The sequence below is a fragment of the Callithrix jacchus genome, chromosome 14 (assembly GCF_049354715.1).
Source record: "Callithrix jacchus isolate 240 chromosome 14, calJac240_pri, whole genome shotgun sequence".
Taxonomy (NCBI): Eukaryota; Metazoa; Chordata; class Mammalia; order Primates; family Cebidae; genus Callithrix; species Callithrix jacchus.
The window spans coordinates 105019835-105040748 of record NC_133515.1 but is presented as its reverse complement, the minus strand read 5'-3'; the positions used below and the strand labels follow the sequence as shown (position 1 = coordinate 105040748).

Here is a 20914-nt window from a genome sequence, read left to right as displayed (position 1 = left end):
AGAGCGAGAAAAGCGAACCCAACCCGTCGGGGCCGCCGCTCCGGACCCGCAGCCGCCGCCGCCTCCTCCCCCCGGATCGGGTGTACTGTCCCAACCCGAAAGTCCAGTTCTGCGGCCCGGCAGCGGCGAGCGGGCGCGATGACACAGGAGTACGACAAGTGAGTGAGGCGCGGGAGTCCGGCCGCCGCGGGGGGGCCGCGCTGAGGGGCCGCACCTGCCGCGAGCGAGCCCGGCGCCGACCCGGAGGCCGCGCGGGCGGGTGGGCACGGGGTGCAGGCCGGGGGCTGCTGCCCACTGTCCACTTCGCGCCGCCGCGGCCTCTGCCCCGCAGCCCTGCCCGGCTCTTTGTTCGGTCGGAGCTTCGGGAGGAGACCCCCGCTTCGGGGAAACTCGACACCAGAGGGGCAGTCCTCCTTCCCTCCTTCTCGGCCCCCCTTGGGCGCGCACGTCGGGGTCCGGTTCCCCGGCGTGGCCGAGTGCGACGCGAGGTCGGGGCGCCGCCAACGCCCCCGGGCTTCCCAGCTCCTGCCCGGTCGGCCTCGGGAGCCCGGTGGGGCGCGCGCCGGGGCGGGACAGGTGGACTTCTGCAGGTAATCTGTGGTCGCAGGCTCGTCACTCGGCGACCTGCCGTAACTTCCAGAACAGAAATGTAGGGGAAGGTTGAAGTGCCCCGATGTCTGGGCGTTTTCTTTTCACTGGCTGGCGGTGTGAGTGGGAAAACGGCTGTAGGAGTTACTTTGCCACTTGCATCATTGATGATAATTACAGATTACCGTGTTTTTAGTGCTCGGGAGAATCAAGAGGATGAAACTTTGAAATGCGGGTGATAAACGAGAGTACCGTACAAGCTATTATGCCTTTTAGAGTTTGTGATTTAAAAGCGTATTTCGACAAATGTAAGGTGGTAATGTAAGGCATGGGGGATTAACTGGGCGAGGGACATGTTTGTATTTTCTTTGCAGCTTTTCTGAAAATACAAAATTGTTCTAAAATTTTAAAAAACTTATTAAAGGGAAGTCGCACCAGGCCAGTCAGTATATTTCATTAAGCTCAGTAAATTTAAGGCAGACAGGTACCCCTCCCAGTTTCTTAGTTATTTGTGAAGGATCGGTTTTTGTCCGTGTTTTTTTTTTTCTGGATGAGATCCATATTTTGTAAGGAGTATCTTAAAGGGATTACGCTTGTGTTGTAGAATATGCAGTTAAATTATTGCCTAAAACATATTTCAGAATTCTGGGAGATCGAGGACGAAGGGTTTAAGGCTCACCTGAAAGTGATGATGAGCCTTCAGGGACTGAAGCCTACTTCCTGTCATGAGGAAGCAGACTAAGAAAGGCAACTGGTTTTGTGTTTATTTCTTGACGTATAGTTCAGATAAGGCAAAATTTCCAAAGCTAACATTTTGGCCTTAGGCAGGCTTTGGAAATACTAAAAACCTTGAGGGTGATTCCAAACATAAAGCCATTTCTCTATTTTCTATTGCTTGTACAAATTTGGGATGTGGGTGGGAGAAGAAGGGAAGCTGAAAACTAGCATTAAGGAAATTGAACAAGCCAAGGGCTGTCATAGTCTTCTGGAAGTAGCTATTACGCTATTAATTATATTTTAGCAATACACCGGTAAATCAGTCCATGATACTACCCATTCAGTCGTTGTCCTACTCTGGTCCTGGTGGCTCAGGGAATGCCACTTGTATATATTTATTTTCTCAAAAGTTGAGATTTGTGTAAGCAGTCTTCTCCATTTTTAGACAAACATCTGCTCGCTTTGAACAGCCTTTTCTGTTTGTTTTGTGTTAAAATAGTATACCACCTCAGGACTTCCTTACCAAATTAAGATTTATGCCTAGATATGAGTAAAAACATTGGCTTTCAAATAACACTTCATGTTGACTGAGGATACATTGTTGGGTTTTTTTTCCCCCTTTTTCGAAGATGTTCTCCTTTTTCTAAGTCTGTATCTGTTTTTAAAGGCCCTGGGTGACTCCCAAGCCCTAACCTTTGTTGATTACTTGAAAAGATAATCAGTCTTTCTACATTCACTTTTAAAATAGGTAGGTCACCTTTAGGCCATTTACATATTTCATTTGTGTGTTGCAATGAAAGCCAGTCCTTCAGTTTGCTTGTTAGAATTGTGATAATTTAGAGGAGTTCCAAACATTTAAATTTATTTTTCTCCTTGAAAATAAACTGCTTTGTTTTGCTAGAGTCATTGTTCCATTTTTTTCTCTTTATTGACTTATTAAATAGTACCAAGTGAACAGTGTTGAGACTGTTTACATTTCAAGTTTTGGAATCAGTAATGTTTGCTTTAATCTTTTAAATTAAATACTCCGTAAGGTTTTGCTAAGATCACGGTTGATTTAATTTTTTAAATTTTCCCCACCAAACTACAGTGTTAAAATGAAACAGGTCTTGTGCAGTGTGGAAAACTAGTAAAGATTTTTTTAAAAGCCAGATTTTCCCACATATTTTTTTTAAAAACTCTTTTTGTTCGGTGGCTTCATTTATTGTTGTAGATTCTTAAGTGTTTATCTCTAGGATAAGCAGTCAACTCCCATGCCAGAAAATTATGCCTCTTTATTGATTTACAGTCCCCTTTGGCCACATTCCATGCTCAATCTGCTGGTAATCAGTAGAATATTCTAACTTTCTCATATACCCCTGAGGATTATGTGAAGTATCCCTTTTTCTTTCTGCTGCTCCTTCCCTCCCTGCTGTGTTCAGGTAGGAGTTTTTAAGACGTGTCACCCCCCGTAGAAAGAGGGGAATAACATGTAGCAGGATGATGAAACGGCACATGCTCTTCTCAAGAGCGGACAGTCCTGACGGTGTGTTGGAAGAGAACAAATATTCTCTTTTCTTGACTGTGTCCTTGTGTTTGTTTATGGAAAGTATTTGAATAGCCTGGCATTTTCTCGAGGGTGGTTTTGTTTCGCTTTTTTGCCAAACAGTATATCCTGGGTTCCATGTGTAGGTGAACTGCCAGTTCTCTGGGTGCCTAGATACTTTATGTCTTTTTGTGGGACCCATTGGTCTGCACTTCAGTGGTTTGTCTTTTGCTCTTGTATTTGTTTGATCTTAAACTGGTCTTGTCTTAATATGACCTCCTAGGGTCATTGATGAAACAATAGGCTATTTTATAGGAATGTCAAGGAATTGGTAGCTTATGATGCCTTACAGTAGAAAAATGTGTGCTTTTTTTTTTCCTTTAATTTCTCTGAAGCAAACGGCCAGTGTTAGTTCTTCAGAATGAAGCACTTTATCCACAACGGCGGTCCTACACTAGTGAGGATGAGGCCTGGAAATCCTTCCTGGAAAACCCTCTCACTGCAGCGACCAAAGCGATGATGAGCATCAATGGAGACGAAGACAGCGCAGCTGCGTTGGGCCTGCTCTATGACTACTACAAGGTTGGTTTGCCTGCTTTTAATACCCTTAATAGCAGTCTGTAATGCACTTGATTCAGCAGCATATAAAACAGTCATTTGCTGGTAGAATGCCATGCAAGTTGCTTCTGTAGTGACTATAAATAGTTTAATGAGTACTCTGACTGACTGCGGTTCAAAGCTAAAAATCTCTGATTGTAGAATCAAAGGGTTGTTTTTAAATCATGCAAAGCAGCCAGCTGCTATGTCTCTATCCAGAAGGTGAAGCTACCATAAAAGAAGATGTTAGATGTGCCTTCTTGGGTTTGAACATCTCACTGAAGGTAGTTCTTAGTGCCATGGAAAGTGGGCAGGGCTCACTTACCTTTTGCCTTTATTCCTGTGTAGTCAGGATGATTTCCTTTTCCCTAAACGATACTACAGAGCCTTTGAAAGCATCTTCTCTAGTCTAGGACTGTCTCGTTCTGAGATCAGGATATGTTTTGCTGCCTGTTTTCTAGAGATTTGGATTGGTCTTAATTGAATATAGTCTGTACTCTGCATGGGATTTTACGTGGTTTTCATTATCTGGAAAGGACACTACTGATCTGTCTCATCATCATCATTGTCCTAATAACACTAGCTGCCACTATTACAATAGCATGTTACCAGCCTGTGTGACTTCTTACTCGGGTCACAGCTAGATGTGTGCAGCTGGGGCCCTCTCTGGTCCATGCCCTAGGCTGCTATCTGTCCAGTGCAGTGTGCAGGCTGCTCTGCCTCTGGATTCACCTTGGCATTCTTCCATCTGACCAGGAACACGCTTTTGAGGGTGGCTAAGTCTTTAGGGTACTACTTAAAACAGTAGACTGACTTGAAGCACAGCTTTGCCATGGGGCCTTTGTCTCATTGTCACTATATGTGACTGTCTTGTGTAATCATTGTGTTGTCATCAGTACCTACAAGATCTGTTTGGGATTACCAGAAGCTTTTTAATGACACTGCCTTCTCATGGAAATAGTGCATATTTTTTACAGTTTATTTTTGCTATCTTTTTGTTTTAAAAACTTTGAAACCTACATAAAACATAAAAAAAGAGGATAATTAATTCTTGAATACCTTTACCCAGAATTGCCAGTTGGTGGCCATTGGCTACATTCTGGTGTATTCTTTCCTTAATATAAGAAATACAGAGGGGAAAGAAGCATAGGAGATAGTTTTATTTTTAAAATTATGGTGATTAGCCTGAGCAACATGGTGAGACCCCATCTCTACCAAAAAAAAAAAAAAAAAAATACAGAAATTAGCCAGCTATAGTGGCACACATGCCTGTAGTCCTAACTACTTAGGAGGCTGGGGTGGGAGGATCACTTAAGCCTGGGAAGTGGAGGCTGCAGTGAGCTGAGATCATGACATAGCACCACACTCCTACCTGGGATGCAGAGACAGACACTACCAAAAGAAAAAAAAAAAAAAAAAGGAGGAGGAGGGGTAGTTATTTCCTAGTATGAGGCCATGTGTTTAAGTTGGAGCTGAGAGATTGAGGTCAGCTTTTTTTCTTTGAATATGAACAGAAACTTGTGTAATAACTAATAATGCCAGAAGAAACCATTACCAGGGAAACATAGCCATGAAGAATTCCTTTGAGGTGGAAATTATTATATATCTGTTCTTATAGCTTATTTTATTGACTTAGTATAAAGTTCCTAAAATATTTATTATTAATTTCCATATTTTTAACTGAAACTGTTGAGAATGGGAGAAACTTGTTGGTACAAGTTTTGTGCCAGAAAGACCAGTGTAATAACACTAGATGTAGTACCCCTGTGTGTGTTTTTAAAATAAAGTATCCTAAAAGTATTATATCTTACAAGGATAGAAATCCTCTTGTCTGTTGGTGAAGGGTGACAATTTTAGTGGTACTTACTTGTCAGACTTCTTGTGATAGGTATAAATGTATTTTCTTCTTCTTCCTTTTCTTTTTCTTCTTCTTCTTTTTTTTTTTTTAGAAGCAGAGTCTCACTCTTGCCCAGGCTGGAGTTCAGTGCCGCAGTTATAGCTCACTATAACCTCAGCCTCCTGGAGTTGAGTGATTCTCCTGCCTCAGTCTCCTGAGTAGCTAGAACTACAGTTCATGCCTGGCTAATTGTAAATTTTTTTTTTTGTAGAGAATGAGTCTCACTATTTCCAGGCTGGTCTCAAATTCCTGGCCTCAGGCAGTCTTCCTTCCTTAGCCTCCCAGAGTGTTAGGATTATAGGCGCCAGCCACTGGGCCTAGCCTATTTTCTTTTTTAAATAAACTGAATGATTTGTTTCAGATCTTTGGTTGTAAGCATCAGTCATTATTCCATAATAATTTTGATAAGGGTTGAAAAGCATATTTTTAATACATGAAGCATTGTTTTTTCTTCAATGGTGAAAAGAATGTAGGAATAGAATTTTCACATTGAAAACAATTTTTAAGCGTCTTAGCCATTTTGGAGTGTGCAGTGGGGTTAGGTCTCAGTTGAGTTATATCTACAGGACATTCACTAATGTTTGCGTACTTTTCATTTCCCTTGCCAAGAAAAGAACCAAAAAAAGGAATAGAACAATCTGAGTTAGACTTGTCCTTTGGGTGGTAGACATACAGATCCCAGTGTATCTAAAGACACTGATCATATGAATCCCTCATTTGGATCTTGGAAGAAATGAACAGTTAACATGGCTATTCCTTCTGCTTCTGCATTTGATGAGAAGGGAGAGTAGTAAGAGGGCACTGAGAAAGCTGAAAGAGCTCTGTTGTGTTTTCAATAGCGTCTTTTCTAATATTGTGTAGATAAACGAGTAAAACCAGGGCAGAGGTCTTTCTTTTTTTTTTCTTTTTTTTTTTTTTTGAGTTAGGGAGAGTCTTGCTCTGTCACCCAGGCTGGAGTGCAGTGGCGCAATCTCTGCTCATTGTAATCTCTGCCTCCCGGGCTGAAGCAATCTTCTCACCGCAGTTACTCTTATGCAGCTGAGACTACAGGCACATGCTATCACGCCCGGCTAATTTAGAATTTTTTTTTTGTAGAAATGAGGTTCACTGGGGCTGGGCGCGGTGGCTTAAGCCTGTAATCCCAGCACTTTGGGAGGCAGAGGCGGGTGGATCACGTGGTCAAGAGATCGGGACCATCCTGGTCACCATGGTGAAACCCCGTCTCTACTAAAAATACAAAAAATTAGCTGGGCATGGTGGTGCGTGCCTGTAATCCCAGCTACTCGGGAGGCTGAGTCAGGAGAATTGCCTGAACCCAGGAAGCGGAGGTTGCGGTGAGCCGAGATCGCACCATTGCACTCCAGCCTGGGTAACAAGAGCGAAACTCCGTCTCAAAAAAAAAAAAAAAGAAAGAAAGAAATGAGGTTCACTGTATTGTCCAGGCTGGTCCTGAACAGTCCTGCCACTTTGGCCTCCTGAAGTGTCGGATTACAGACATGAGCCGCCAGCTTTGGCCATCGGAGGTATTTCTTTTAAGAGATGAGACCCAAACTCTAGGGCAAAGTAAATTTATCATGCCCTGAGTTTATTTGGCAACTCAATAACAGTTGCTTTTTACATATCAACCAGATGGGTGACTAGATTTCAAGCTCATTGAGGGCAGATACTCTCTTAATCTTTGTGTGTCCCCATAGCTTGGTAGGCAACCAGTAGATGAATGATTGAATTTACTGAAAAATAAAAGGCTATATCTTTGGGTGAACTGCACTTCACTGGATAACAGCTAAATTCTTTTCATGTGTGTTAATATCAGGTTCCAAGAGAGAGAAGGTCATCAACAGCAAAGCCAGAGGTGGAGCACCCCGAGCCAGATCACAGCAAAAGGTATCGTTCAGTGCATAACAGCATAAATAGTGCAGGGGGAAATGCCACATTTCTGTAACAGCAAAATGGGAGTTTGTTTAAATGAACAAGCACTAGTAGAAGAGAGAGGTAAGTTGGACTCAATATCTCAATTCAGATTTCATCGCTGATTTGCCGCTGTTGCTCTGAAAAGTTTCTTTTCTTTGGGCATAGTAGTAGCCTTTTCTAGAATGAAAGTACTAACTTTCTCCTCCTCCAAAGGGTTATTTTTAGTAATAATTTAAGGGAAGTATTTGCTTATTTGTTTTTGAGGTTTTCGAAATTAGGGGGATGTGGCAGTGGTCCATTAAAAACAAATTAAGTACCAGTGACTCTTGAACAACTGCCTGCGTAAAATTGAATAAAGCAAGTTAAATTGTATTCAAATTTCTGTTGAAATTATTTGTGAAATATTTTAGATTAAAACTTTCAGAAAATTTAATTAAGGTTTAACTTATAGCCATGACAAACTTTAAAAAGACAACTTTTAAATTGCCCTGTGTTTTATTATTAATCAAGGAATAAAACATATTTAAAGGAAGAATGATCATCACCCAGTATCCCATTATGCTGTTGATTGGTTTATTCATTGTTTGGGTATGCATGCAAATTTTAGGTAGCTGTAGTTGTGTTCACAGATGGGATTTGGTAGTATACTTTCTTCTATTTAGTTTGTTTCATAAACATTTTCTGTTTGTTTTAATCTTCATAATTATCCTTTGGAAGAGGACTTGTGGCTTTTATCTTTTACTTTTCATTATGGACATTTTCAAACATAATAAAAATAGAGAAATAGTATAAGCCCACATGTATCCATGACCAGTCTCAGCCGTTATCAACACGGTTCCTCTTGTTTGATCTATTCTTCCCCCTTCTTCAACTTTGAGATTAATTCACGTTTTTATTTTATTTATTTTTGCTGGAGCATTCTGAAACAAACTCTAAATATCCTTATCATTGCTGCTATATCTAGTTTTCACTATTATAAAGCCTTAAGGAACAACTTTCTAGATTATTTTTCCATTTTAGGATAAATTTCTGGGAGTGAATTTATGGTTCAGGATTCAAACAGTTTTATTGATCTTGAAATGTAGAGAATTTCCAATATTCCTATTTCTTAAAGCTCAGCCTATATGATTTTTGGGGGTGAATTTTTGTATTTTTAGTAGAGACTGGATTTCACCATGTTGGCCAGGCTAATCTCAAACTCCTGACCTCGGGTGATCCACCCACCTCAGCCTCCCAAGTGCTAGGTGGGGCATGGTCGCAGGTGCCTGGAATCCCGGCTACTTGGGAGGCCGAGGCAGGAGAATCGGTTGAACTCAGGAGGCAGAGGTTGCAGTGAGCTGAGATTGCACCATTGCACACCAGCCTGGGTGACAAGAGTGAGACTTTATTAAAAAAAAAAAAAAAAAAAGAGTGAGAGAGACAAAGCCAAATAGCATAGGTGTTAGGTAAAGTGGTGACCAAGTAGCAATAGCTCACAGTTCTTGAAGACTGTGTGTCAGGCATTATTATGCATACTTTAGTGCATCATCTCATCTCAGCCTTAGGAGAATGGATGCCATTACTGTCCCCATTTTACAGATGAGGATTCAGTTACTAAGAGATGAAGTAACTTGCTCAGGTGACACAAAACTTGAACCCAGGCAGTTTGACCCTGGAATCTATGCTGTAACCCCAACTGATAGGTCACATAGCTTCAGGTTTCTAGTAAAATATATTAATTTGTTTAGGATTATGGAAAGCAAAACTTATTAGAGGAGAGCTCTGAGTCCTCAGTATTTCACATGAAATTTTACTTAATATGTTTGGATTTTATTTGACCTATAACGAGAAGGTCTTTTTCCCTTTATCTAGTAATGGGTAGTTTTGATGTTTTCTGTTTATTTGTTCTCTGTCAAGTATATTGTTATTGCATGGGAGTCAACAGCCCAATGCCATTAGGAAAATAAAAATTGCCAAAGAACTACATCAGCATCGAGTTTGAAAGCAGTTTTCTTTTTTTAAAGAAACAGCATACCAATTGTGACGGAGCAGCCCCTCATTTCTGCTGGAGAAAACAGAGTGCAAGTACTGAAAAATGTGCCATTTAATATTGTTCTTCCCCATGGCAACCAGCTGGGCATTGATAAGAGAGGCCATCTGACAGCTCCAGATACAACAGTCACTGTCTCCATAGCAACCATGCCTACCCACTCCATCAAGACAGAAACCCAGCCACATGGCTTTGCTGTGGGAATCCCCCCAGCAGTGTATCATCCTGAGCCCACTGAGCGGGTGGTGGTTTTCGACCGGAATCTCAATACTGACCAGTTCAGCTCTGGTGCTCAAGCCCCAAATGCTCAAAGGCGAACTCCAGACTCGACCTTCTCAGAGACCTTCAAGGAAGGCATTCAGGAGGTACAGGGAACAAAAACATCTTCCTAAGACACCTGTGTGTTTGTATAAGTATTGGGTTCCGCCTTTTTCTTGTTATGTAAGTGTGAAACTCAGCCTGAAATGAATGGATTAGGAATAAAAGATTTTTTTTTTTTTAAGAGAAAAGGCCCATGAGTATAATTTGTAAACTAAACCTATAAAACCAGAAGTTATTATCAGGGGTGCATGGCTAATCTTACCAACAGCTGATTTAACCATTATGATTTCAGCTAAGTGATTTGCTATAGAAAAAGAAAGAGAACCCCATACATAATCTTCTGTTGACCACGGATAGATTCTCATAGTCTGTTTTTAGCATTTGTCCTAGTGCCAAACAAGCTCCCTGGAACTGGTCTTAATATGAAATGAGTTATTATGTCTTTGCTTGGTGTTTCTTGGTTGGTAATATAGTTAGGGAGATCACAGATGCACTGTGTGAAGTTTACACATTAATTCCAAATAGTTCTGAGGGTTTTATGGTGATGAATACCTCACTCAGCTAAAAGTTAGGGACAGAATGTGTTAGAAACTGTATTTAATGACTTGGTGGAGGCAACGAGCATCCATCTTTGCGTAAGGAGTTCGGGGCAGAATGTTAACCTTTCCTGAGAAAATGCACCACAACTCTTCAGCTGTGGTGTGAACTTGATACTGTGTCTTAACTTGGTACAATGATAGGGTGACTCTTAAAAGCCATGAAATGTTGGTTGCAGATCCTAGTGTTTGAACAAAGTTGGGATGTGTGTGAAAGACAGAAAACGGGGTTATGAGTCAGAAGCACTTGGTGGAATTACCTACACAGCTTGTTGTAATTTACTTGAGTGGCATATAAAAAAGGATATTTTCTCTTTTTTAATTTTTTTTTTTTTTTGAGACAGAGTCACGCTCCATCGCCCAGGCTGGAGTGCAGTGGCATGATCTTGGCTCACTGCAACCTCCACTTCCCAGGTTCAAGTGATTCTCCTGCCTGGGACTACAGGCTTGTGCTACCATGCTCGCCTAATTTTTGTATTTTTAGTAGAGATGGGGTTTCACCATGTTGGCCAGGATGGTGTCGATCTCTTGACCTCGTGATCCACCCGCCTCGGCCTCCCAGAGTGCTGGGATTATAGGCGTGAGTCACTGTGCCTGGCCCTCTTTTTAAATTTTTAAAATATTTGTAGATTTAAATTTTTTATTTAAAAATAAATATGGAAATGATAGTGGGTTGCTGTAAGCCACATACTTTTATGCGGTACCAGAGCTTGGTCTTTAGTAACCATGATAACCAGTTAAATAGTTGTGGCTTATCACATTGATATTTCAGGTTTTCTTCCCCTCGGATCTCAGTCTGCGGATGCCTGGCATGAATTCAGAGGACTATGTTTTTGACAGTGTTTCTGGGTAATAGATGTCTTTTAATTTGATTTTTAATTTGCAGCTTTTTATAACTTATTCCTTTCTTGTTAACTTGATAAATCAAAGGTGGCTTTTGCCGGCTTTTTCCTTATCTTACTACATTTACTGTGGCACAATCTTGGGTAGAGGACATCTGCTTCAGTGCTTTTAATTTTGAACTCTTTGAACTATGTTTCAAGTTTCCTGAATTCTTGGTGTTGGTACTTTTTCTTTCTTTTGGTTTCTTTATGTGATGGTAGTAGAATGAAATCTAACAGGAGAGATGAGAGGATTAAATTCGGTCTCTGAGGTCCTTTCTGTTGCCAAAAATACATAATTAGGTGAGAATTTAGGAGTAACATCAAGTGGATAAAAGCTTTTATTTTTTTATTAGCTTCACTAATGATAAAATGAATGAAGTCAACTTTTTTCTGAGCTGACAACTTCCTTTTGACCTCACAAAATTGTATCTCACTCTGGGAATATGAATTTCCAAGTTAATTAGGAACTCATATTTTGTTTTATGTGTTTTTCACATGTGTTATGTTGTGCAGTTTTAAAAAAGTCTAGGATTTCATGGGAATTGAGACTTCCCTTAGAGATCTGCCTCAAGATGCAGGAGTCACAAACATTAATGCCTTTAGGGTGAGCTAACTTTGCCTGTAAAGAGTCAGAGAATACATATTTCAGGCTTTGTGGGCCATACGACCTCTGTATGTTTTTGCAACTACCCCAGTCTGCCATTGTGCAAAAGCAGCTGTAGATAACATGTAAACAAATGGTGTGGCCATGTGCTAATAAAGCTTTAGTTACAAAAATGGATGTAATCTGCTGAGCCCTGGCCTGGGAAGGTTATTAAATAACTTTAGGAGCACGTATGAATGGTAATGTTAGGTAATAGTTGTAATGTTGAGAATTGTGGAGTGCTTATTAAAGACATTTAAATTACAAGTAGAAACAACAAAAAAGTGCTATACAGTCCAAAATGAATTTAGTCAGAGGACTGCTATCCACCTGGCTGAAACCTCTGCTGGATAAATACCAGATTGGCAGCATGTCTTGTGAGAAGTTCCTTCCAAAGTCCTTTCCACCTATTAGTATCTTTGATACTCTGATCCCTCAAACTCAGGATATCTGATCACTAAGATCCGTCACATCACAGAATTTTTAATAGACATCTTGTACTTCTACATCTGAGAGACTTGAGAATTTCTACCTGCTGAGTACTTTCAGATTTTATGAAAAAGATAGCAAATGATATTTATAATATGATGTATAGCAAGCTTTGAGAAGAGTGGATTTAGAGACCTGTGACTTCTTTTGTCCTTTAGGAACAACTTTGAATATACTCTAGAAGCTTCAAAATCACTTCGACAGAAGCCTGGAGACAGCACCATGACGTACCTGAACAAAGGCCAGTTCTATCCCATCACCTTAAAGGAGGTGAGCAGCAATGAAGGAGTCCATCACCCCATCAGCAAAGTTCGAGTAAGTTCTGTTCTTAGTCCTGTTGTCTAGGAAAGCTGGTGACAGCCTAACATTTCCAGGTCTGAAGAAGCTCTGAATGATGGCCTAAAATTGCAGCTTCAAGCCTTCACTGTACAATATAATACTAAATACTTTTTCCAAAACACACTCACCCTTTAGTGTCTTTATGCTGTAATGCATTCTCTTTCGTAGAGTGTGATCATGGTGGTTTTTGCTGAAGACAAAAGCAGAGAAGATCAGTTAAGGCATTGGAAGTACTGGCACTCCCGGCAGCACACTGCTAAACAAAGATGCATTGACATAGGTAAGCAGCTCAAGAGCCTGCTTTTATTCCCAGAGGTGCAGCCATCCAGTTTTCTAAATCCAATTATTTTTGGCAGTGATTAGCTTCCTGCCGAAAGCATTTGAATTTTTATGCCAGCTACTGATCTGTTCCAAACACTGTCCTCAGCCTCCTGGAACCAGTGCTCTCACCATTCCTCCCATGCAGTAATGGGACATGTGCCCATGCAGTGGCTTTCCACAGGACACTGGGGCCAGAAGCCATGTAGCTGGCTAAGCTGAGAGAGTCCCCAGTTTTTAGTATGCAATTGCTTTAAGGGGTAATATCTTCTTTAAGAGATTCTGATTATTATTTGGAGATGACAAGATAGAGAAAAAAACAAGTAAAAGAAAATAAGTAAAAAAAGATAACTGCTGCTATACAGTTACCTAACGATCTTCCCTAGTCACGTGCTGAGCTGTGTAACTAACCTCTCCTATCTATGTGAGCTGTAGCGGCAGACCTGTGCAAATTCACATTTACTGAAGTAGCTTTACGCAGACCTCTGTTCTTGTCGTGTATGTAATTTCATGTAAAACCATTGCCTGTAACACAGATGGCTGTTAATACTAGTGTTACTTTTTTTCTTTATCTTTTGTAATGCTCATGTTGCCTTTTGAGGAGAAAGAACTCAGTTCTAGTCCTGTTTCTACGGAGTAGTTTTGTGACCTTGGGACTGTTATTTAAACTCTTTAGACCTAAATTTCTTAATTGTGACATAATGAGATTGAATTAAATATGTCCAAGCTTGCCTCTATTAAAAAAACTCTGTGATTCTTTTTCTTCATATTTTGAACTTCTTCTAACCCAACAAAATGTTAATTTAAGTTGTCCAGAGGTGATGATGTTAAAAACTAGATCTTATTTTGAGCTGCTGGGATCCCATGTTGAAACTAAAACTCATGAGTTTTTGTTTTCTCTTCCACCGCTTCCTATAGCTGACTATAAAGAAAGCTTCAACACCATCAGTAACATCGAGGAGATTGCGTACAATGCCATTTCCTTCACGTGGGACATCAACGATGAAGCAAAGGTGGGTGGTGAGGTCTGGGTACCTTATGTCTGGCCGTTTGAGAAATGGGAGGAGTTTAAGGATTTGACAACTGATGATTTTTTTTCACAGTTTTATATGTTTTCATTTTCAGGTGTTATGAAACTTTCCTCTCTTTCTATTCTCCCCTCCTCCAAAACAGATCATTTTTGTTACCATACTTTGCACAGAGTGCAGTGTGTGAAACATTGGGATTAAGTTGCACTCTGCTGCTCCTGCCTGACTTTGAGTCTGGCTCCTCATTCACTTGGCCTCATTTCCTCATTTGCACAGTGGAGGTGATACCTGTCTCCTTACATTCAAGAGGGTGTAAGGAGTAATGAAACAATGACCATCAAATTATTGGAGTGTCTTTGAGAAAGGCTCTTAAATACAAGTGATTATTAGTAGTACTTTGTTTCATATCATTACCTTATAAATATGACTCGGTGTTAAGATTCTTCTGCCTTGGGCTTTTACAATTGAAGAATTGCCTCTAATTCAGATGGAGTTAACTCTGATTGGCTAGAGTAACTCTATCTGGGTGACTCTAATTGGAGTTTTTGGGGCTTTTAAGAAAAATTCAGCATATTCTTAAGTCCTTTCTGCCTTTCCCATGCCTTATTCCCTGTTAGTGTGATCCTTCACTAAATTATTAGAGTTCCTATATTTCTTTCTTTCTTTGGATTATTTTAAAAACTGGGTGCTCAAGAAACTGAATAGAGGCTGGGCGTGGTGGCTCACACCCTTAATCCCAGCACATTGGGAGACTGAGGTGGGTGGAACACTTGAGGCCAGGAGTTTGAGACCAGCCTGGCCAAAATGGTGAAACCCTGTCTTTACTAAAAATACAAAAAATAGCATGGCGTGGTGGCATGGGCCTGTAATCCCCATTACTTGGGAGGTTGAGCCAGGAGAATCTCTTGAATCCGGGAGGTGTGGTAACAGTGAGCCGAGATCACGCCACTGTACTCCAGCCTGGATAACAGAGTAAGACCTTTTCTCAAAAAAAAAAAAAAAAGAAAGAAAGAAACTTCAGTAGAAACACAGGTCATTTTTTGGACGGTTGTCAACAGAAGGCTGATCTTTGATTTTTGTTAGAATATTAGGTATAGTGTTCTCTCAGGGACATGGTACAAAGAAGTGATGTTCATCTTCTTGTCCTTTTTCAGTCTCTGTTTTTCACTTTGTTCACTAAGAATTTTGGTAACTTTTAGAATAAGACACTGTATTAGGTGCTATTAGGGTTTCATTTCATACTGTCCAAGAGAGCTTTTGAAAATCATGTGACTGGGTCTTGAGGGCCATGTTAAACTTGGATTATAATTGCTTTTCTTTCTTATCATTGTCATCATGTCCAAGACAAACATGTGCCTTTCAGACTGCAGACTCTAGGCAGTTGGGCCCACCAGGCAGTATGGAAGTTTAGGTGATTGTAGCTTTAGAAGGGTTTTCCTGCCAACCACCTCAGTCATACATAATTATCAGGTAGATGCATAGTCCAGAGTTTGTTGCTTGGTTAAGCAATGAATAGATAAACTTTCAATTTTATATAATTGTTGTTACAGTTGTTTTGAAATTAAATATCATAATAAGACAGTCCACTGGCTACAAAGAACAGCTTATAAAACGTATTGGCCTTGTGCCCCAGGATGCTTTTATTCTTTTTTTTTTTTCAGTTCCTGAAAAATTGCCATAAGAGATGAAGATGCTTTTATTCTTAAAGCAAACTGGAATGTTACTTGCTATTAGCCATTGGGGCCTCACTGAGAAATTGTGGGGGAGGTGATAAAGAGCCCATAAGTCCTGAGTTCCCTTTTCCAGCTTATCCATGACCTTGGGTTAGTCCCTCAGTTCACTAGTTCAGTCATTTCTCCTTGATCCCCTAGGAAAGTCACAAGGTTGGAGTGGCCAACTCTTCTTTGCTGGGTGTTGTCAGGATTAATAAGCACTTGTCAGAGGCTTGGAGATCTTGGCTGAAAGGCCCAGTGCATGGGCAGGGCACTTTGTTTGTTTGATGTGTCACTCTTTGGGGTGGGAGTAATGAAAGCCAAGATGACGGGTAGGGATAATGGCTTGTTTTATTCTGAAGGCCTGCAGCATATTTGTATTAGAAATATTGTTGGAGGAGTGGCTTAAGTAGCCTTAATAGCATTGCTAATTGATGTAGGTAAACTCAGTTTCATTTCCCCTTTCAGACCCCCAGCACTGATGTGATTTTAAGCCTTTGCCTGCTGCCAGAAGGGTGTTGTGCCATTTTTTTAATGAGGCTGCTGCCTTTTGAAGCTGATATCAGGCGTCAACTTCAAGCGTGTGTTCTAATTAAGTATCGAGGTTTTTTGCTTTCCTGGCCAAGTTGATGTTTTCTGTTTTATTCTTAAAGTAATTAATGCCTCAGGGCAGCAAGAGTGAACAAGTGTACATGCAGAATCCTGTATAGTTGGGTTTTTTTTTTAAACTATTGTCTGAAAATACCTATTTTCTTTGCCCACTTTCTGGTTCTCATTTAGGATGCATTTGATTTCATTTTTTAAATTTAAGATTTATACTTGGCACATAATAATTATACGTATTTCAAAAATTAGCTGAGTGTGGTGGCGCACACCTGTGCTCGGGAGGCTGAGGCAGGAGAATTGCTTAAACCTGGGAGGCAGAGGTTACAATGAGCTGAGATCACACCACTACACTCCAGCCTAGTGACAGAGCAAGACTCCTATCTAAAAAAAAATTTGTATGTATTTATGTGGTATTTGTTAATGTGACTTCAAGTTATTTCTCCCCCACAAACATAAGGGTTTATTGGAGTTATGTGGCTTTTTCTCCCTCTCCTCCCCTTGTAATGATCTCTAATGTACCCTTTGGCCATGCCAGGATGAGTAAAACCGGAAGTCTGGCCCAGTGTCAACATCTGAATCTTACCTGTAGCTTCTGCTTCTCAGTTTGGAAGTGATGATAGTTTGAGGATGGTTTGGGTTGAATCTTGAATGCTTTGGCTTACATTCCACTTTGGGGAAACACTGATGAAGCTAGGATCCATCTTACACCTGCCCTTTGTGCGCTCTGTTCATCACCATAAACTTATATTTGCTATCATCATGGAAACTTTTGGAGTTCTGGAACTTGTGAAGATTTGTTAGTTTTCAAAGTGGTGGAAGAAAAGGAAGTTGCTTTTTGAAAAGCAGAAATGTCTTAGAAACAAGCCCCTAGGGGATCTGTCTGCTATATAGATTATTTCCTTCATTTTATTGTACTCCCACAGAATTAGATTTGTTTGGGTAGTTAAGAGTGAGAGGTCTCTGGACAGGTTAAAGGTCATCAGGCATTCATATTTCATTGTGAAATAATCGGTTTTCTTCCTTCCTGATGCATAGCTGAGATTAGCTGCTTGGGGTAATTTCTGCAGGGAGAAGAAGCAGTTACCTTTGAAGCATTAAAAAATTGAGCTCTGGTAAGGTGCTGAAGTTTAGGATTTGTAGGACAAGATGAGGGCACTGGTCTGGAGAAGAGTGGCCTAGGAGCTGAGGGGAGGGGGGCATACAGCGAGGTGGGAGAAAGATATACACAAACTCAGCTGGATCAACATTTTCTCTGGAGCCAGCGGTACACCTTTGCAGAAGTTCAGAACTGAGCCCAGCAGATTTCTGAGTGCCTGCTGTGGACAAGGCGTGGGCTGGATCCAGCTCCTACCACTAGTTCTGCAGGCCAGGTAGACAGTGGCATAAGTGTCCCCATTTGTGGGGACAGCCTGAGATTTTAAATATGACATGTTTTCTTAGGAAAAATGTTTTTATCCCACTTTAAAAATGAACTTTGGGAACACAATTTATAAACTAGGGCTATTTGTTCTGCAACAATTACAGTATTTTCTAAACCAAGCAAGTTTAGAATAGGCTGAACTGAATGGGCTGTGCATCTTGGCCTAGAGTGTAATTTCTTGCCTGAGTTGTAAATCTTAAGAGTCTATAACAGCATTGAGATTTGCTGAGTGATAAGCAAGGACCTCTTGAAGAGTGAAGATCTAAAATAAATAGAGGAAAAAGAAGTTAAGGAGAGAGAATTAACTTCTTTGAGTCCCTCTTATATGCTAGGTGCTGTGCTAAGGTACCTCATCTCTATTCATAGTAAGTGAGGCATGGCTGCTTGCCCAGCACCCATAAACAGTACCCAGTACTCCACGCAATTACATGCTTTCTGCTTGGTTATCCAAATGAGGCCTTCTGAGGAAGATAAACTCTAGACCTTGAAATGGATAGAAAATGTTCTTGACAGGGAAGATTACTTAAAAGTGTAGGTATTATTATTAATAGAACAGCGTTACAGACTCACTAATATAAATAAGAGCACCTTTGCTAGTAAGAAATAATTTATGTTAGATTATAATGTTTAAGTTGAATGAGTAACATTGAAGCACAGAGAAGTCGAAATTATAAACTAAAAAGCAGCTGTATTGAAATGCAATGAAAACTGGGCCAGCCAGCTCTGAGAGAGGCCTGTGAGCCAGCAGGCACTAAAGGAGGGATGTCTGGGGGTGATGTAGGGACACCTTTGATAGAGTCAGCGACCCAGCATGGCAGATGGGAAAACTGCGGTCAAAGCGAATTGCAGGATTTCTTTGGTCATCTGTACATAGGTATGATCATCATGAATAGTAAGCACACTTTTTTTTTTTTGAGACGGAGTTTCGCTCTTGTTACCCAGGCTGGAGTGCAATGGCGCGATCTCAGCTCACCGCAACCTCCGCCTCCTGGGTTCAGGCAATTCTGCCTCAGCCTCCTGAGTAGCTGGGATTACAGGCACGCACCACCATGCCCAGCTAATTTTTTGCATTTTTAGTAGAGTCGGGGTTTCGCCAAATTGACCAGGATGGTCTCGATCCTCTTGACCTCGTGAGCCACCCGCCTCGGCCTCCCAAAGTGCTGGGATTACAGGCTTGAGCCACCGCGCCCGGCCAGTAAGCACACTTTTAAAGGATGTAATGAATCCTGGGAATACAAAATAAGAGATTTTTCCAGTGCTAACATCTAAATCCCTACACTTAAGGTGAATTATGTTGTAGCTTTCATTCACACATTTCATTTTAAAAATAGTAACAGCAGGAATTTTCTGCCAGACATGTGCCAAGCTCCCACTGGATTAAGTGGCGTCAGAGAAGTAGACAGATGTAGAGTCTGACTTTTTTTTACTGTGTTGCTTATTCCATGTTAAAACACCTGGAGTTTTGGGCATTTTTCCTGAAGTTCTGTTTTTAGAACTTGGTTGCTTTGGTAAATCTTGATCAAACCTTCAAAAGGAGGCTCTTTGTCCCAGTTTGTGAGCAGGTTGCTTGCAGACAGATAGAACTTCATTTTTTTTCTTGATGTCGAGATCTTATCTGTGGGTGTGGCCGAGCAAATTTCAACACAGTTTGTCTCTTCCCAGTTCAGTCCCCATTCATTTTCCCCTTCAGTGTGGTATCTCAGCCTGTGGAGAAGGGGAAGGGGCAGTCAGAGACAGGACAAAACCAGAGTGCCTTGCTCCCTGGGGGAAGAAAACCCTTTCAGATCAGAGGATGCTGTGCTTTTACTTTTAATTATAATCTGTCAGCTCTAAGAAGGAACTCCAAGGCCTTTGGAAGGGTTGTCCTTCAGAGCCAAACGGTCTACATCATGGAAAGGCTCATGTTACAAAGGAAAGAGGATTAAAGAAGAACTTGGAGCCCGGCTAAGTACCAAGAAGCTTTTCCGTGAGGGAGCCTATGTTTGGATGGGGCATCGGTATCTCTCTCTTTTGTCTCCTTGTCTCAGCAAAAGCCAATGGAGTTCCTGGTGAGGGATTATTGAGGCTTGTAGAGTTCTTTTTGTAGAAGAGGGGTGTAACCATTCTGGTAACCTGAACGTAAGTCTTTCTGCTTGTGGGATGCAGGTTTATGAGTTTAATAACAGTTTGTTGTTTTGTCTAAGCATAATATTTGGAATTCATTGTGAGAGTAATTTTTAGTTTGTTTGGACTGAACATATTGCTTGCATTTATAAGGATTCCATTCTAGTGAAGCATCCATCAAGTGTATCATTAAAATAAGGTGTTGCCACGTTTGGTTCCATTAGGCAGGGACAGGTTTGGTTTGTTTCACAACTTTAAATTTCCAGTGTGATAGGAGGAAGGAGTGGGGAGAGAAGTGAGTCAAACATCCTACTTGCAATGGCAATTAAATGAAGGCAGGAGATTTAAAACTAAAGGGTATACTCCCTGGCCTAAATAGAAAAGATGTCAGGAAGCACTGTTAACTTTTGAAATGAAAAAGGTTTTTAGTGTCCAGGCAGATAACGAAGCTAACTAGACTGAGCTGGATTACTCACGTATTTCTGTCCTTAGACCCCAAGGAAAACTCAAGGTATAGCCGTGGAGGCTTCTGAATTGAGATTCATTTAATCCCAGGGGTTTTCTTTATGCAGTTTAACAATGCGTGTCTATTTAAATAAAAAATGAAGTGTTTTAGTAACAGAATCCAGATAACCACATTCCCCTACAGGGAATGAATAGTCTTTAGAGTTGTAGCTTGATCAGTATTGGAAATGACAAGAAAACTTCCTTTATTGGAAATTTGTAGAGAATGCCTTTAATTGGCTGATACAGAATAAAGTTTTTACTTGGCAATTGGACGTTTTGCTTTGATGAAGCTGCTGTTCTGGGGGTGATTGTGAGGATGATTTCTCCTAGAAACTTCTAACTTTTTTTTTAAAACTAAGTCTGTTGGACTTTGGCTGGAAAATATGTTCCATGCTGATGTGAAATAAAGTACATCGAATCATAGTAGAACTTGGAATCCACAGGTAACAGAAACACACATTTGTCGTCGTACAGGCCGGAGGGTAAGGGCCAAGCGGAAGCTGTCTCTGGACAAGGGAGGGAGTTGGCAGCTGAAGAAAGCTTTAGTTTAGTAGTGAAACTTGCGTCTTGTGAAACGGGTTTCCAGCACCCGCGTCTAGGGAGCCTGCATCTGGGCTGTCACTTGAATTCCTTTTCCTTTTTTATTTGGTCAAATTTTTACCCTTCCTCCACCCTGCCACTGCC

At 40.9% G+C, this 20914-nt stretch overlaps 1 protein-coding gene across 4 annotated transcripts in view; it reads left to right on the top strand.

Annotated features, from left to right (window-relative positions):
• Window positions 1-20914, top strand: part of GRHL1 (grainyhead like transcription factor 1) — a 52545-nt gene continuing 31631 nt past the window's right edge. For 2 of the 4 annotated variants that reach the window (XM_002758039.5, XM_008981145.4), the window contains exons 1-8: window positions 1-158; window positions 3226-3412; window positions 7138-7208; window positions 9239-9629; window positions 10954-11030; window positions 12356-12512; window positions 12705-12816; window positions 13773-13867. In XM_002758039.5, the coding sequence (XP_002758085.2) occupies window positions 139-158; window positions 3226-3412; window positions 7138-7208; window positions 9239-9629; window positions 10954-11030; window positions 12356-12512; window positions 12705-12816; window positions 13773-13867 (1110 nt within the window). In that variant the 5' untranslated portion in view covers window positions 1-138. The remainder of the gene's footprint in view (window positions 159-3225; window positions 3413-7137; window positions 7209-9238; window positions 9630-10953; window positions 11031-12355; window positions 12513-12704; window positions 12817-13772; window positions 13868-20914) is intronic. The other 2 variants (XM_078349970.1, XM_017964557.4) reach the window with 1 other exon arrangement.